This window comes from Phymastichus coffea, unplaced genomic scaffold (genome assembly GCF_024137745.1).
Source record: "Phymastichus coffea isolate CEN01 unplaced genomic scaffold, Cenicafe_Pcof_1.1 PCOF00111, whole genome shotgun sequence".
NCBI classification, from domain to species: domain Eukaryota; kingdom Metazoa; phylum Arthropoda; class Insecta; order Hymenoptera; family Eulophidae; genus Phymastichus; species Phymastichus coffea.
Window position 1 is genome coordinate 190,950 of NW_026706922.1, and position 15,534 is coordinate 206,483.

Sequence of the window (15,534 nt, forward strand, 5' to 3'; positions counted from 1 at the left end):
ATAAAGAAAATTTGCTTTATCTCTCTCTCGCTCTTACTCTCAGCTTGTCCGATTCTTTGGGGGAGATCGATCGTAGCACAGGAAGAGGAAAGGCAGACAGGTGGATTGAGAGGGATATTTGGGTAAAAAAGGATACCGAAGCAGCGGCGGCGTATAAAGCTAAGATTAATGTCGCGTAATCGGTTTTCCATTCTCTGTCGCTGCTTCACTGCGCGTGTCCTGCGATCCGTGTGTTCTCGCTGAAAAATAACGCGCCGGCAAGATTTATAACTCGCGCTATATTTACCTGCCTCCGGCGCGCGAGGATTGATCGACGATGGCGCCTCGCCGTTGCCGTTCGATGTCAAGTCTCCTCGCCGCCTGCTGGCGAAATTCACACCCCGGCACCACTGACGTGTGGAGTTAGTCGCTCGACATCGATCGCTCTCAAACATATAATTGACTCGTATACTGTAACCCAGACGACATGTCGCTAATAATGCAATGGAAAAAAAAAGTCACTTAACGCTCGACGAATCGCACACGCAAGCCAGTCGCGGAGAGCAGTATCCATAAAAGAGAAAAGGAGCTACCGAGAGCTCAAACATATGTGGCGTTAACTTATCGCTATCATCGACAAGAGTATTTCCCACTGGAAATACCGTAAAATAAAATTAAAAACTCTCCTCGTACGTAAAAGATTCAAAACGTGAGACACCTTCTCCTTGGCGAGGTCACCCTTAGCGCGCCGGCAACGAGAGTTTGAATAATGCAGCCGTGAACCGTGAAACTTTTTGAACGCGAAATCGCGTTGACTTTCTCGCTCTCTCTCTCTCTCCTTCTCGAGCGGCTGTATGGCTTGGTTTACAGCACCACGTTCTCTCATAGGCGTTGATCGAGAACTTATGCGCCTACTCTATCTTAAAGAATTTATGTACGTGTTAGTGTTACGACGATATTAGCTTTTGGTATTAGAGTGCACCGCCTGCGTGGACGGATAAAAACGCGCATGTAGGAGCGCATATAGGAGCGTGATACAGCCGCAGGTTTTGCTCGGGCACTCGTCTATCAGGTTATGGGCTTTTGCTTTCTCTCTCTCTCTCTCTCTCTCTCTCTCTCTCTTTCATCTATACGCGCAGCGCTTTGATTTTTGATTTGAGTATTGGATTTTCGAGTCGTCGAGAGTGGTTTTTTCGTTTGCCTCGAGAACAGCTGCGTTCGTATTAGATTTGTGTAATTGTAAAAATGGAGAGAAAAGAAAAATCCGAGTTGTGAAAATGTAACGATGCTGCGGTTCGTTGGTTTCTACGTGGCTGCACGATGTTACAGGTTTATTCGTATAACGACGTCCCATACGGTTTCTAATTATCGCGGACGAAATATTCGGAAAAAACCACCATTTGTTGTTAGCTCTGCGCGAAAATAGCGACACGTGCATCTGTAGCGAGTTGAAAAGTATCACAAAATATCCTTATCATTGATTATGCGAATTTGGAACTCACATCTGCAGTTATGTCATTCCTGTTCAAATATCCATTGAAAAAATATACAATTCCAGACGAAATATAACGAACCATTGTCGTAAACAAAAGACAAAAAGTGAAAATAGTTTTGCCATACGAAAAACGAGTCATCTCGTAAATTATTTTTGACGCAAACAGTGACACGCGCCGATCAATGCTTTGCATTTTCCAACAGACTTTAAATAACTTCTGTCCAACTTTTACCTTTGCAGGTCATCGCAAATTATCACAAACTAAAAGTTATCAAGGTGATTTACTTTCAAACTCTTGCAAAGACAAGTTCTGTCATGCATTCGGATGGATTCATCCAATAACAATGTGAGCACAACTTTGGAATATTTCTTGGCCATCGTAAGCTAACATTCCTAATGCTGTATTTTCCGGATCACTTTTAGCGCCCAAAGTATAGCACGCATCTTTCACACTTCAAGATCTTAGGTGGAGAAAGCCTTACCTTACATCGCGCCAGTACGATATTTACTCGCCGACTCTCTTCTTTGTTGCCGATCAGAGTCAGTGGATATTCATTTAAACACACAGATTGCGAATTAACAATAACCCCTGTGATTGACTATCAAAGAGATTTTGAGATTAACTTTTTACCCTTTCTTGTATCTTGTATTTGTAACAAAATATAATCACTTTTTTGTTGTTAAATCGCTCGGAGAAATATTATTGCAAAGCAAACTATATGGATTACAAGAAATCATGCTATCTCCAATCTCATTTTTGCCGAAGTACTTTGTCCACGTCATTCTATCCGTACACGCTACATTTACCAGCAATCTGTTTATTGTATTGCGTCTAATAATATCAGTACCAGATAATTCGTTAATAATTTTTAAAATCTGTTAGATTTTCAAGTTTCACTTTTGGACTACCTCGAAACGACCACAAAACTTTTCGTTGTCTTGGTTATTAGTTGATACTATGTATACATTTTTTAACTATTTTAATATCCACAAATACGATTGGAAAGATCTGTCACGTTTCCGTGTCCATGAATTAAGCTCAATCCCGCAAATAAAGGCGAAAAAAATGTAATTAATTTCACTGCCACAATCGTGCAACACCATATAATGTAACTGACATTTTTTCATTTTGTTTATGACACATGAATACAGAAAGGAGTCATAAACCTTGACAGCTATATTAATTCTGTTTATAATTCCAACTATAGTTTAATTTGAAAAATGTTTACTTTTTGCTCATTGCACATGTAAATATAGAGATTTATTAAAATTGGATTCTGAAATTTTCGTTTCACATTTTTTACGTGAAAAATATTCTGCTAAATAGATAATATGATATGCGAAATTTCTGAAATATTGGGACGGAATTCATTTTGAGCGTGAAATAAATGGGAAAAATGATAAATAAAGCTCCAAGTTGATCGTGCTATTGACTTCAGAGTCACATTGTTACAGTTATTGCGTTTGGATGCTATTGAAACGGTATATTTTCGCAAAAGCATTTATCGAAAAAGAACGTGCTTTGAACAATTGGGTGTCAGAACAATTGCGTTGGTGGCTGTTTTCCGAAAAGAAATAGTGAATGTCCGCACGAAAACTCAGAGAAAGTTTGCCGTCCGTCGACCGTCCAAGCACTTGGTCAATAGCGCCAACTAGATCTACCGTTGCAATTTAAAATTTCACCAACCATCTGTTATCCCGTAAGGTCGTGGCGCATTGCATGGCGTGCATCTTACTCATTCTCGCGATAAGAGGTCGACAGCGAGTAGTTATCCTTTATCGGCGTTGCTCATCTCGAGGCTTGTTGCTGTAAATCACCGCGGAGCTTCCGTCGCTTTCACTTGTAACACGACAAATTGTCGCCCCGCGATCGCCGTCCACGACGAAGCCATCGCGAGCGGACAGGCGCGCTGCCGATCAGCCCGAAGCACGGCGAGCATGTCGAGTTGTTTCTCGTCGAGCGTGCTCTATTGCGTCGCGAGTGGAGAATGCATAGCGCGAGTCAGGCCGCAAATTGGGAAAATCGTTACAGTCGATGGTGCCGCTGCGCGAGCTGCATCCTGCTCCGCGCCCGCGCTATTTCGCGTCACGCCTCCGGTTTTTCATTTTTCGTCGTTGCGAAAGCCCACGCTGACGTGACGCCTCGCGAGAGAACAGTCAAAGGCGAAAGCTCGCCGTTAGCGCGTGCAGGACGAGGAAAAATAGCTATAAGAGCGAACTGGTCGGAAAGTAACGCAAGCGAGGGGAAGGAAAAGGAGCGCCGAAAGAGGAAATAATTGCCCAGTAAACCGAGCTAACTATCTGCTTTGATGTAGGGTGTCGAACAAGGCGAGAGACACAAAGACCGCGCAGGCCGCAAGGCGACGAGTCGCGTCGTTAGAGAAACAAGGCCAAGTGCGTTGATAAGCAGATGCTCGAGTGCGAAGTCAAGTGAAAACAGAACTCCGAGAGTTAGACAAATGTTGTCGACGCCTCGAGATACCGTACACGGGAGCTAATAGAGTCGCGCGCGCAGACAGACAAAAGGGAATTTCAACGGCGAATCGATATCGCGGAAGTGTGACAGAAGAAAGAGAGGCAAATTCTCGCAACTAATACGGCCCACGGGATATAAAAGTGAGGCGTTGCATTTAAAAGAGACGTTCGGCTCGGTCGCGAACCTTCATGAATAGTGAATGAGAATGAGCGAGAGTAGAAATGGAGTCGCTAATCGTAAGTTTAAACGACGAGAGAGAGCGCGCACGCGTCTCGCCGAATAGAAGCGACTTTACCTAATGGCTTAAAAATCGTGACGTGGAAAATCATAATCCAGAAATGTTCTTGAATTAGATCGTGGCCGACAAGAATTTCGATTTGGTAACGAAAAATCTGTTTCGCTTATTTTTTTTTATTTCACGGTAATTTATACAACTGATCGTAAAGTACGCATTGAATTTATCACCGAAATTGGATTTTTATAGATGGCTTCCAGCTGCAGATATAATTTCATTTTCAAAGCGATAGCTAGTTCAAGAGATTTATATTGTTCGGGAAAATTACACTCAACTTCAGCAAAATGAAATTTAATTGTCTTGCAGTGCTATTAATTCCAAATTCAAAAGCATACGTCTTAATTCCGCAATCTCATTTACTCTTGTCCCTTTGCACACGTCTTTGAACAAAAACGGTTTCTCGCTGTGACTAACTTTGATCGTTGGATGGTGCACTCCGCAAACGACGTGTAATCTTCATCAAAAGCCAATACCAGTGGTTACATGGAGTGCGTACTTAATGTTTTCCCTCGTAGTGAGGCAGAGACGACAAGAAAATCTTCCGTCCTACAAAGTTTCTCAACCGACCGCAGTCTCGGATGGTAGCTCATCCCCTCCCCTCCTTCTCCCACGTGCGTCACAGTTAGGCCTATCGCTTTTGGCCCTCGAAGTCGCCTCAAAACCACTCTGACATTTACATTTACACACACACGCGCGCGCGCACGCGCACACACATACACACGCACACACATACATACGCGCGCGCGCACACGCACACGCACACACACATGCACGAAGCTAAAGCTCAACAGGTAGCTCTTTTCAGACAGACAGCGAAGACCGGCGCCCACTCGCTCTTCACCCCTTTTTCTCGGAGCGAGCATGTCGTTAGGTCGCTTTATCTTCCACCTTTGACATCGCTTTAGCACAACAGCTGAATCTTACTCAAACGAACGACAGCCAATTTTTATCGCGAGCGTGAGCCATAAATCCACGAATTGCGCGCCCAACTTTTTGTAAAATTCGCCGTAACCGCATGTTCGTGCCCCCCTCCCCCCTACCGCCCCATGTTAATTGACGAGGCAAGCGCGCAGCTGAAATTTACAATTCCGTGCTCGCGGCAATTACAGCGTCGGTCCCCCTGATTCGTAAACTACGAAAATTCCAGCACGCTCGTCTTTTATCTGTCCAACGCGCAGAAATGGAAATCTCGTTGCGCTGGGGCGAGTACGAGGAAAAATGATCCAACGACGCGCGCTGTAATTAATGCGGTCGTGCTTTAGGGGTAGCGCGGCGGCTAATTAAAACTTGGAGCGATTTATCTCGCGACGCGAGACCTGCACTGCAAGCTCTCTTGCGAGATCCGTCCGTCTGCCTGTCTGTCTCTCTGTCTGTCTATTTCTCTGTCTCTCTGTCTCTATCTCCCCCCCCCCCCCCCCATTCTTTCTGTGCACGGAGACGAGGTTAATGAAGATTTATAAACTGCTGAGTGCGCAGCGGCGTACAGTGCACTGAGAAAATACTATATCCTACCTTGTTTCGAGGTTATTATTTTTCATTTAAATCCAGGGAAGAAATTCCGAGATATGCTTCGCTTGTTTACGATGCTTGCAGTCAGCGCGTATAAATACTCGAGGGTTAAGTCGTTGCGAGCGCCGAGCGCGCGAATTTTCTGCTGCGCGGAGAAACGAGGGTGACTAAGCATCGTTGAAATCCCGCTTGAACTACGATCATTGCGCCTTTGCGGAAATTGAGTCGGCACAGAGTGTATTTCTCTTATTACTGGCATAAGAAGAGAACTTTCAAAAAATCTTGTGCCTGGACTCAAACAGCTTATCACGGGAAACGCACGGAGTTACGCTCTTGCTTACGATCTGAAAAGAAGGCGAAGCTTGCTTTCGAGATTTCTGCAATCCTTCCGTTCGCTTATTAAGCATTTTTAAAGCTGGACAAGATGCTCCGGGAAATGAAGCTTTTCGAGCTCTCGGCGGATTTCTCGAAATTGTCCGCGCCTTCGTACAAAGCTCATCACAAAGCAGGCAGATCGGGCGTGTATCGCAAAGAATTTGCAGAATTAGAATCCAAGACAGAATGCGCGTCGCAATTTATATTAGCCGTCGAAATGTCAACGCAATTAAACTGAAAATTGCAGTCCTGGCGCGCGAGATGCCGACGAGAATCGGGGTAATAAATAACGCAGGGCAAGAGCGAGCGCAAGCGCCTGTAGCAAGCCTAATGAGGAAATTTGCTTTGCCCGAATTGCTTCTCGCGACGGCTTCGTCGGCTGCGCCGGCTGCGCCGGCAAGGCGAATCCAATTGTGCGGCTTGTCACTCGCTTGATTTTATGCCCGCGATGTACTGGTGCTCTCGCTCTAAGAACTCTTGCGACTCCATGCTACGTAGGTAGTCCGAAAGCACGCCCGTGTGGATCGATGGCTTGCGAGGCTCTGCTGCGGGTTCTCGCGAGCTGTCCTGTTCACAATCGTTTCGGATGCTCGATTTTTATCTCGATAGCGATACTTTGCCACTGCGCGAAATCCAAATCGAAGGAGAAAACTTAAAATATACGAACTCTGAAGACGCGACAACTCCAAAGCTGTATATTCTCCGACGACGTTATTGAAAGTATACTTCGAGTAAACTCCAAAGTTAGTAGACTTTTCTTTTTTTAAATCACCTTTCAACGCGCCTTCGCATGAAAGTCACTAATACGATCCAATTTGCGAAGATATTACACACAGCCCTCTACCAACGTTACACAATCCTTTGAAACATTAAACTTTCTTTTTCCAATAAACTTGGAATATCATACGATCCCGCTTTCAAACTATTCTTTCATCAAAAAATATATATCTATAATAATCTCGTAAAAGGATTTCGAGTCTAAGAACTTTTCAAATATACGGAAATGTTTGCTCTACTGAATAATGCATCGCGAGTACTCTATGCATCGCGAGAAAAATAAACTGGTGGAAATACGAAGTGCAAAGCATACTTACCAAACTGGAAGCCAAGCTGCGGGAGGTTAGTTCGAAGTCTGGCTTTCCTGCAAGTGGACACACACGGACAAAAATACGTATGTTGAAACAAGCGTTTACAGGTCGCTAAATTCTACCCTCGTTCTCGAATATTTGTCGCACGCTCGCAAGCGTTCACACGGTGAAGAAGATGCAACAGAGAGAGAGAGGGAGAGAGAGAGAGAGAGAGAGGGGAAAAAAATTATGACAAGCAATCTGGTCCCCTTGCTGTCGTGCGTGGCAATGAGAAAAAAAAGAGTATCTAACCATTCTCTCAACGTCCGCCCCGCGACAAGATATCTTGTCCTGAAGCAATCTGATCTCAGCGGGTACCTGTCAGCTCCCTGACGTTCTATTCTATCTTTCGCGAGAAGACTCTTTGCTCGAACATTTTCAACTGTCATTTTTCAAGATCTTCTTATTCTTCTTTTCACGCCAAATGTAATATTTAAGCTGTCGCACTAACCATCCGTGATAAAATTTTCTTCGTCGTCGCTCGGGATATCGTCATCCACGGAAAAGTCGGCAAGAGGTGCGAGCTCGTCGTTGGTCAATGTCTGTTCGTCGTCGAAATTGGGTGCCGTGCGTATAACGCGAGTCCTGGAAGTGTCCATTGCGTCCTCGGCGACGTCCGATAAGTCGACGGGTGGCACTTCGGGATGACCGTTATCTCTGGGTGCAGTAGCGCGAAGTTCACGAGCCCTTGCCAACAGTTTTGCCACCTCCCCTTGAGACTGGCTTTGTGAAGAAGCTGCTGCTGCTGCTGCTGCTGCTGCTGGTGCTACTGCTATTGCCGGCTGCTCAATTTGATGCTCTTGCGAGATCGGAAGAGATGAGCTCAAGTTAGACTTTTGGAATGGTTATCGCTTTCGAAAGAAGAAAAAGTACGAGAGTTTTGGCTTATTAACTTTTTAAAGAGATAAACGAACGGGAGAAAGAGAGACTTATGTTTATGCCTCGCAAGTATTATTTAGAGTCGAGTATTGTAGGGACAGTAACGAAACGGTTTTTGTTAAAAAGTCAATAGAGCGTGCGGAGGTAAGAAACCATCGATAAAACGAAAAACCCTCACCTTCTCCTCGCGTCAATTTCACTTTGGCCCGTATCTCGGGCAATTCAGGCGCGTCACTGTCTTCGTCCGTCCGGAGGATCTTGTTCTTGTCTCTCTGCTGGTTGAGGCGTCTTAGGAGACAGGTCAGCTGGTCAATCAGGCCGTGCACGTAAAGCAAAATCGATTGGTTTCCGTCGCCTGCTGCCTGTCCGCTTTCCTTCTGCTCGGCCGCCATTCTCGCGGTGACTTTGAGAGCGTCCACGGCATCGGCCAATCGAGCCAACTTCAGCAGACTTTGCCCGCTTAGCAAGTGTCCGCGAAGCATCCACTTTTTACAGTCGACTGACTCAGCTCGCTCGATACACAAAGCCGCCGACTCGCGAGCTTTCGCGTACTCGCCCAGCTCGAATTGGCATCTACCGATGTCGTGGTGGAGCCATGCTTGGGCCACGGCTTCCTTCGGAGTCGGACGATCAACGGTTTGACGGGATCGACTGGCAGTCTTCTCTCGCGTCTTACTTTGGAGAGGTCTCCGACGAGTCGTTGCCAGACCCGCACGAGCGCACTCAAGTGTCCAAAGCTCAAGTGCACCTTGCCGATGAACTCCAGTGCCTTCACCATTGCCGTGATGTCGTTGTCGGTCCTCGCGCGGAATAACATTTTGGCGGCCAAATCGATCGCTCGGTCGTGCCTGCCCAGCGCCAACTGCTTCGTGCCGAGGTAAGCCAGCGCATCCACTTGATTTCGATTCGGCTCGTCCGTCAGCGACACCAAGCTCAACAGCCCCTCGCTGAGCTTGCGAACGGCTTCCGAATCGTGAGCTGCCTCGACGGCTTTCACCGTTGATCTCACGCGTCTGTTCAGCTGACGACGCATCGGCCGCGAGCGCAGCGCCCGCGGTGTAGTTACCGGGCTACTGATTCGCCAAAAATCTTCCCGAGCGTCGAGATACCTGTCGCGAGGACGACTCTCGTTTATCTCGGGTGACTAATGCGACCGACTATCGGTCGGCCGCAATCACGAACGTTATTGCGAAATTACGCTGCGCGTACGAGCAGTTTGTTTCGTTGGCGCGCGCAAGAGTCGGGAGGATTTATCGGCTCCAAGTTTTTACGCTTACGCGCCGCGGGGATTAATGACACAACGGATTCCGTGGACTCGGGAGTTCCTTTCTCAGCTGCGACCCAACGGTCTCGGAGTTTATTTGAAGGGGGGCGCGCACGTGCGGCGCGTGTTTCTCCCGACAGCGAGAACTCGTTGCTGTTCCCTATCGAACCTGCGACATCTCGAACCTATCGCGAATCACTTTCACAAACGACGTATTTATGCAAACCGCTCTCGCCTCGCGATTGTATCTGCGCGCGGAGGGCGGGAAATTGCCGCGGCAGCGCGCCACCGAAAAATCAATACCTCAAAATCCGCGGGATCTCCTGCACGGGATCCTGCGCCTCGGCGACAATCTCGCGAGCTCGCCTCGCCGCGGCCTCGGCGTCCAACACGGCGGCCTCCTGTCCGGGCACTCGCGCCTCCCTCAGCATTCTGCCGAGTCTTCTGCTGGGATTCGCCGCGCGCTGTATCGCCGCCTCGGCTCGTCTCGTGCCGACCGCGTGCATAGCTTGCCTCGGATATAATTTCGCCGCGCGGTGATACAGCACCAACGCCGACTCGTACTCGCCCCTGGGAAAATCATCCCCGCTGACTTTTCCCTTTCTCTATCTCGCGGCTGTTTCGCGATAACGAGAGCCCTCGTTCGGCCCGATATCGCGCGCGCTCGACCGAAATTACAAGGCTTCCTTCGATGCTCGTGTTAACTTTGCTAGAGAGAGAGAGAGAGAAGTTTCGCGAGTATAATCTTGTTACGCCTAAAGCTCGTGCAGTTTGCAGGCGGAAAACAAAGAACTTTTTTCCGAGCGGGGATGGCTTTATTATTAACTAAGGCTCAACCGGCTAGAAAAACGGAAAGTTTTATATCCCGAAGCTTTGTGGGAAGTTCGTTATAGCGTTAAACATTCTAGGGCTTCGTATTTATAAAAGTCTCGAGGACGAAGGCAGGAAGGCATTGGAAAGGTTTCGCCTTTCGACTTTTGCGCCCGTTTGAGTGCGTCAAGAGCTCTGTTGCTCCGAGAAAATGCCATTGTGTGCGGGCTTTTTTTTCTTCCCCGTCGAGTTGTTTTGCCGCACAGCTCGGGCATTTTTGAAACGAGACGCGAACAAAAGTCATTTTCACATTACAACGTGCGACGTGTTGACTTTACGACCAAGTGTCTCGTATAAAGCTTTCATACGAGGCGTCGCTAGACTAAATATCCGCGTAAACGAAACAGCAAGTCCCATTTATGTATCCTAACCTCAGCCACGTCCTTGAACGCTTAAAATTGTCGTTAGGCTGGGAGCCTGCAGAGCCTGCTTCCGTAAGATAAAAGGAAGAGAATCCTTGGCGAACGATTGCTCGAAAGTGAAAGCGAGCACTCACTTGAAGCACAATTGATCGGCCTCTTTGTGCAATTCGGCAGCTTCAGTCTTGAAGCGATTCGCGCGATTAGCGGGCAAGCTCCCGCCGCTGAAAACTCGCGCCTCGACCTCGCTGACGACTCGCCTGGGCGAGCCGAGTTCGCCACGCCATTCGTCGCGCAACACGGCGTCCGGGAGTCGGGCTATCTTGCTTGCCAGCATCGCAGCGGCCACGAGTCTATCGGCTGGCCCTCTGAAGTTGGATGCGAAACACTCGCAGCGCAGCGCGACGCGCTGTTCCGAGATCCGTCCTTGCGTCGAGATGAAAGCAGAGCAACGCTGTGACTCGCCGTTACAATGTTACAGTTTTTATTGGCGCTTTTCTTTTCGCGCTAACAATCGGCGTGGTCTTCGCAACGTGTAGACGCTTTACAAGTACGATCGGTGCAATCAGTCGTACACGGTAAAGTCGACGAGGCCGGGTATCCGCTTGCTGGGCGCGTACTTTTCGAGCAACGCGACCTCGGCGTCCCTTTCGACATTCGGCGGTCCCTTGGACTGCACGGTAGCCTTGAAAGCCACTCTTGGCTTGCTGTCCCTCGGTTTACATCCAGGCATCACGGACAGTCGTCTTTTGGCCGGCACGGCTTCCATTCCGCGCAGTAAGAGATCCATCTTGGGTTTCATCTCCACGCTCATCAGCGCGGATATGAGATTACGACGCGTCGCAATGGAATCCTCGTCGGTCACGTGGCTAAAGTCCATTTTCTCGATGAAAACTGCCGCGCGCTCGTAGAACTCCACCAGATGGTCAACTTGTAGCTTCGTGGCCAACTCCAACGCCTCCGCCGCTGCCTCCTGCGCTTCGGTCCGGTTGCCCTGTGCTACCTCGATGCGTAGCATGATGTGCTGAGCGTTCAAAGCGTAGTCCTCTTGATTCACCTCCAGGCTCAGGTCGCGTAGCTTCTTCGAGTAGAATCTTGGGATTGATAGCAACGTTTTCTTTCTGAATTGGCGCTTGAGTTCGAGCCGGAGACCATCGTTTCCGTCGAGAGATATCTCACCTGGCCATTTCATAGCGTCGAACCTGCAGGTAAAGTCGGCAAAGCTCGTGAAAAATCCAGAGAATCTCCAGCGGCCTCCTGGCGAGAGCCAGCCTCGTTCTGTAGATGTCGAAGGCACGCGGCCCATCTTGAAATCTCAGCCAGCAGATCTGCGAGTCGCGCGGCAGCTTGAGCTTGCCGCGCAGGCCCAGAATGACGCGGAAGTAGACGTTCTCCTGCGACGGATGCCTGATGCAGCGCAAGTCGCGTGGATCCAGATAAGCACGCGCCACCATGCGGTACAGCGCGTCGAGATATCGTCCTCGGTCGGGCAGGAGCTGCAGGGAGTACGCCTCGAATTTCTCTCTGGCTCGTTCGACTACCCTGTGGCGAAGGTCACTGCTGAGCGGCTGCTAACGCGTAGACGTACGCCCGGATAACGCGGAGCGGCCTACTGAAAGAAGAGGAAGTAGTTCCTTCTCTTCCTCGCGCTGTGTAGCTTTCTGAGGATGAACGTGGCCTCGTTCTTGGCGAGGCAGGCGCGGAACTGGAGCTCCTGTTGCAGCTTGAGCTTGTGGCCCTCGGACAGGCCCATCCGAGCGATCGCGCGAACGGCGTAGAGCGGTTTGCGGCTCCTCAGCGCCTCCTGCTGGCTATGCACGCGCCTCGTGCAGTCCTTGGCGGCGGCGCTCAGCAGGGCGCTGCCTCTCTTGTTGGCCGAGCGGAGCGCGCGGTGCTTCGGCAGCTCCTCGAGGAAGCTCTTGTCCGCCGCCGTCGCGCCCAAGTAGAACGACGCCATCGCCTGGTCGTGGCGCCTCAGCTGGCGGCGGACGTACGCCTCCGGCACGCTCGCCTTGAAGCGCGCCTGCTCCTCCTCCAAACCTTGCGCGCGCTCCTCGCTCATCGTTAGGTTGCGCCGCGCTGTACGTTTGCCCCCCCCCCCCCACCGAGTCGCGCGCGCACCACTTTTCGCGAGGCGTTCGTGGCCGACATTAAACTTTTGCAGTCCGCCTTGCGAAACGTGGAGCGTCGCGACGGGGATCCGCGCGCGTGAGCCGACGATCCACGTCGATCCGTCAGTCGCGAGCTCACCGCAAAAGAGAACCATTTTACGCTGGCAGTACCTTCGAATTCGTTCTCCTCCTCCTTTAATTTCTCCCTCATGTTCTTCCTGTGCTCGGTCAATTTGGCGATCCAGGGATGCAGCTGTACGAACATATCGCGCGGCAAGTTATCACCCAGGCAATCCTCGATCGTCTCGTTGGCCAATAACACGGCTGCCTGATAAGAGCGCCGGCGACGAGCACCCTGGTGCGCGTAAACGAGGCTCATGCAGAACTCGCCTATGTCGAACAGCGCCTCCATGCGCGTCCAGTTGGCGCCCAAGTGCTTCGAATCTAAATTCACGCGCTCGTTTAATTGCAAAACTTGCAGCGAGCTTGCAAGTTTCGAGTGTGCATTTCACTCGCAAAGTAAAATTTCTGGATGGTAGACAGCCAATCAATTAATCTTACTGACTAAACTATCGACCAACTGATTTAGTCTTGAGATTAATTTTTTAACGTTGCGCCTTTGCTCGCTACCGGAAAAACCAGAAAGATCGAAAAGCCGCGCTTCATGTTTGCAGATGAAGATGAATGGTATCCTCGCTCCAGATTAAAATCTTAATAGCAAAAGTCTTCGCACGGTTTAATCTTGTTCTTTCAATGCTCGCGCTTATCGGTAATGTTCAACTGCTAGATTTTTCGAAAATGCACGGACGAAAAGCCTTTCACTGGCGAATTATAGGCTTTAATTTTGAACGCGCGGAGAAAGGTATTCCCTTCAACATTTTTACGCTTCCTATTGATTCGTTTCATATTGGGAATGCGTGATTACATTGGAAATCAATAGTTACAGTATTTGCACATTGGCTGGATAATAGACTGATACCGTAAGCCGCTTGAAAAAAAATTCAATGGCACTTTGGAAAAAAGGAAGCGAGAGCAAGTGATAATGGATCTTTCGTAAGTGATGAAAACAAATGAATAGTGATTAAACGCGAGTTTGAATCTTATTCGACAAAACACTTTGTAATTGAAGTACATCGAACTGAATGTAGAGCAAAGACAGCGATAGCTCGAAGGACGAATCAATTGATAGGGAAGAGACAGCAAGAAAAGCAAGAAACACGAGGTTTTCTCGACGAGAATGCAGCAACCGCGAATAAAAAATGAGCTTCGAAACCATTAGTCGGGCTATAAAAGCCGAGAACTCGCCGCAGCTTTTTGCTCGAAACTGGCGTCGTCTCAAAAGCTTAGTCGATACTTTGACGCTCGATAGATGCCACGGAACCGATCGCTTCCGTTCGGTTAATTGCACTTGGCGCGCGCGTAGATAAATCTCCTTTTTCTTCGTGAAAAATTCATCAATGATTCGCGATGAAGCGGAAACTCAGCCATAACGACGGACGAGGTTAAGTAAATTCCTGCGCTACAGCATCCGCAGGCTTACCTAATTTCATGCATTTTTCAGCGATCTCGGCCGCTCGAGCGAACTGGCCGCTCCGCTTGAGGGCGACGCTGAGTCCGAGCAGGGTCCACAGATAATTCTCGTCGCCGAATGTGCTCGACTTCTCGTAGTAATGAATGCCCTTCAGATACTGACCGCACGTGGTGAATCGACGACCCCACTCGCGATAAAGCACTTGCGCGAGAAATAATTCCGGCTCCTGCGACGACATTTTTATCCACTTTTTTTCCTTTTTTTTATTATTCTTTTGCGTTGAGGTTACACGGGAATTTTTAAATATCGACTACGAAGCGGCGTGAAAATAGTTTCGAATCGCTTATCTCGACGACAGATAAGGACTGACATTACGTGTCAGAGAAATCGCGGGATAGCGAGGTTCGAGTTTCACGGGAAAATAGGGGAAAAACCACCGCCGGCGACGACAACGACGAGCTGGGCGATTTCCTCTTTCCGTTCCGCCTGTCCGCTCTCGAGGAAATCCACGCGATCTCTTTTGCGAACATATGTTCACTGAATTAGAATAAAAAGATCGCCTTTCCGTGCACGCGAGGCAGAATCAGGATCGTCGAGATATTCAAGAGATCACATAGCGCAAAGAAGCTGAACGCGCGGTATCCATTCTGTTTGCAGAATCTGCGAGGCACGCGAAGGAAGCGTCGGCAGCACGAAGAAGCGGCAACGACGATCAGGGAAGGAGGAAAGCATCGGGCAGCGGCGAAATCGCACCTATGAGCGGCGTCGTCATCGGGATGCGGTGATATGGCGCTTCTGTACAGGTTCGCGCAGCTGCCCGACCGCAGTGGCACTCGTGTGTTCTCGTTCGTCGTCACCCGTAGCGTGGTGCGCGACCCCGAGCGCGACGTCACCAGCAAGGAGCTCGTCTGCGGCTTCCAGCGATGGGCCGTCGCTTTCTCGCGCGGCGACAAGGTAAAAGCGCTCGCATATCCTCTTTTCACAGCCCGAGTCTTCTTATGATATACCACACGTCAATGAGATTCTAATCTTCTGCACCGAGGCAATCATTTCTTACACATATGTGTCATAGTTTTTTTATTGAACAAGGGTACTGACGGATGTATATGTAACGAAGTAAGGACATACTTTTCTTTATAATCCAGTACCTGTAAGCTTCTCTTTGCGATGTAAATACAGTAGATCAACACTCGAAATCTGTTTTACCTATTTTACTCTCAATCTGTGCCTCATACCTAGCTCTCTGCTGCCTCTTGACTTGCAT

The 15,534-nt window shown here is 48.9% G+C and overlaps 3 protein-coding genes across 6 annotated transcripts in view; 1 reads left to right on the plus strand and 2 right to left on the minus strand.

Moving 5' to 3' along the window:
• LOC131670549 (uncharacterized) overlaps positions 1-15,534 on the plus strand; it is a 65,747-nt gene that overhangs the window by 41,384 nt on the left and 8,829 nt on the right. For all 4 annotated transcript variants that reach the window (XM_058946227.1, XM_058946229.1, XM_058946228.1 and 1 more), the window contains exon 2: positions 14,928-15,224. In XM_058946227.1, the coding sequence (XP_058802210.1) occupies positions 15,057-15,224 (168 nt within the window). In that variant the 5' untranslated portion in view covers positions 14,928-15,056. The remainder of the gene's footprint in view (positions 1-14,927; positions 15,225-15,534) is intronic.
• Positions 6,553-10,965, minus strand: LOC131670551 (outer dynein arm-docking complex subunit 4-like). The gene is made up of 7 exons (XM_058946232.1): positions 10,766-10,965; positions 9,703-9,969; positions 8,812-9,244; positions 8,314-8,749; positions 7,708-8,055; positions 7,224-7,270; positions 6,553-6,696 (listed from the first exon to the last, which is right to left on the minus strand). The coding sequence occupies exons 1-7, from the start codon at positions 10,963-10,965 to the stop codon at positions 6,553-6,555; spliced, it is 1,875 nt and encodes a 624-aa protein (XP_058802215.1).
• On the minus strand, positions 11,194-14,508 carry LOC131670552 (outer dynein arm-docking complex subunit 4). The gene is made up of 5 exons (XM_058946233.1): positions 14,280-14,508; positions 12,911-13,183; positions 12,242-12,668; positions 11,808-12,170; positions 11,194-11,722 (listed from the first exon to the last, which is right to left on the minus strand). The coding sequence occupies exons 1-5, from the start codon at positions 14,506-14,508 to the stop codon at positions 11,194-11,196; spliced, it is 1,821 nt and encodes a 606-aa protein (XP_058802216.1).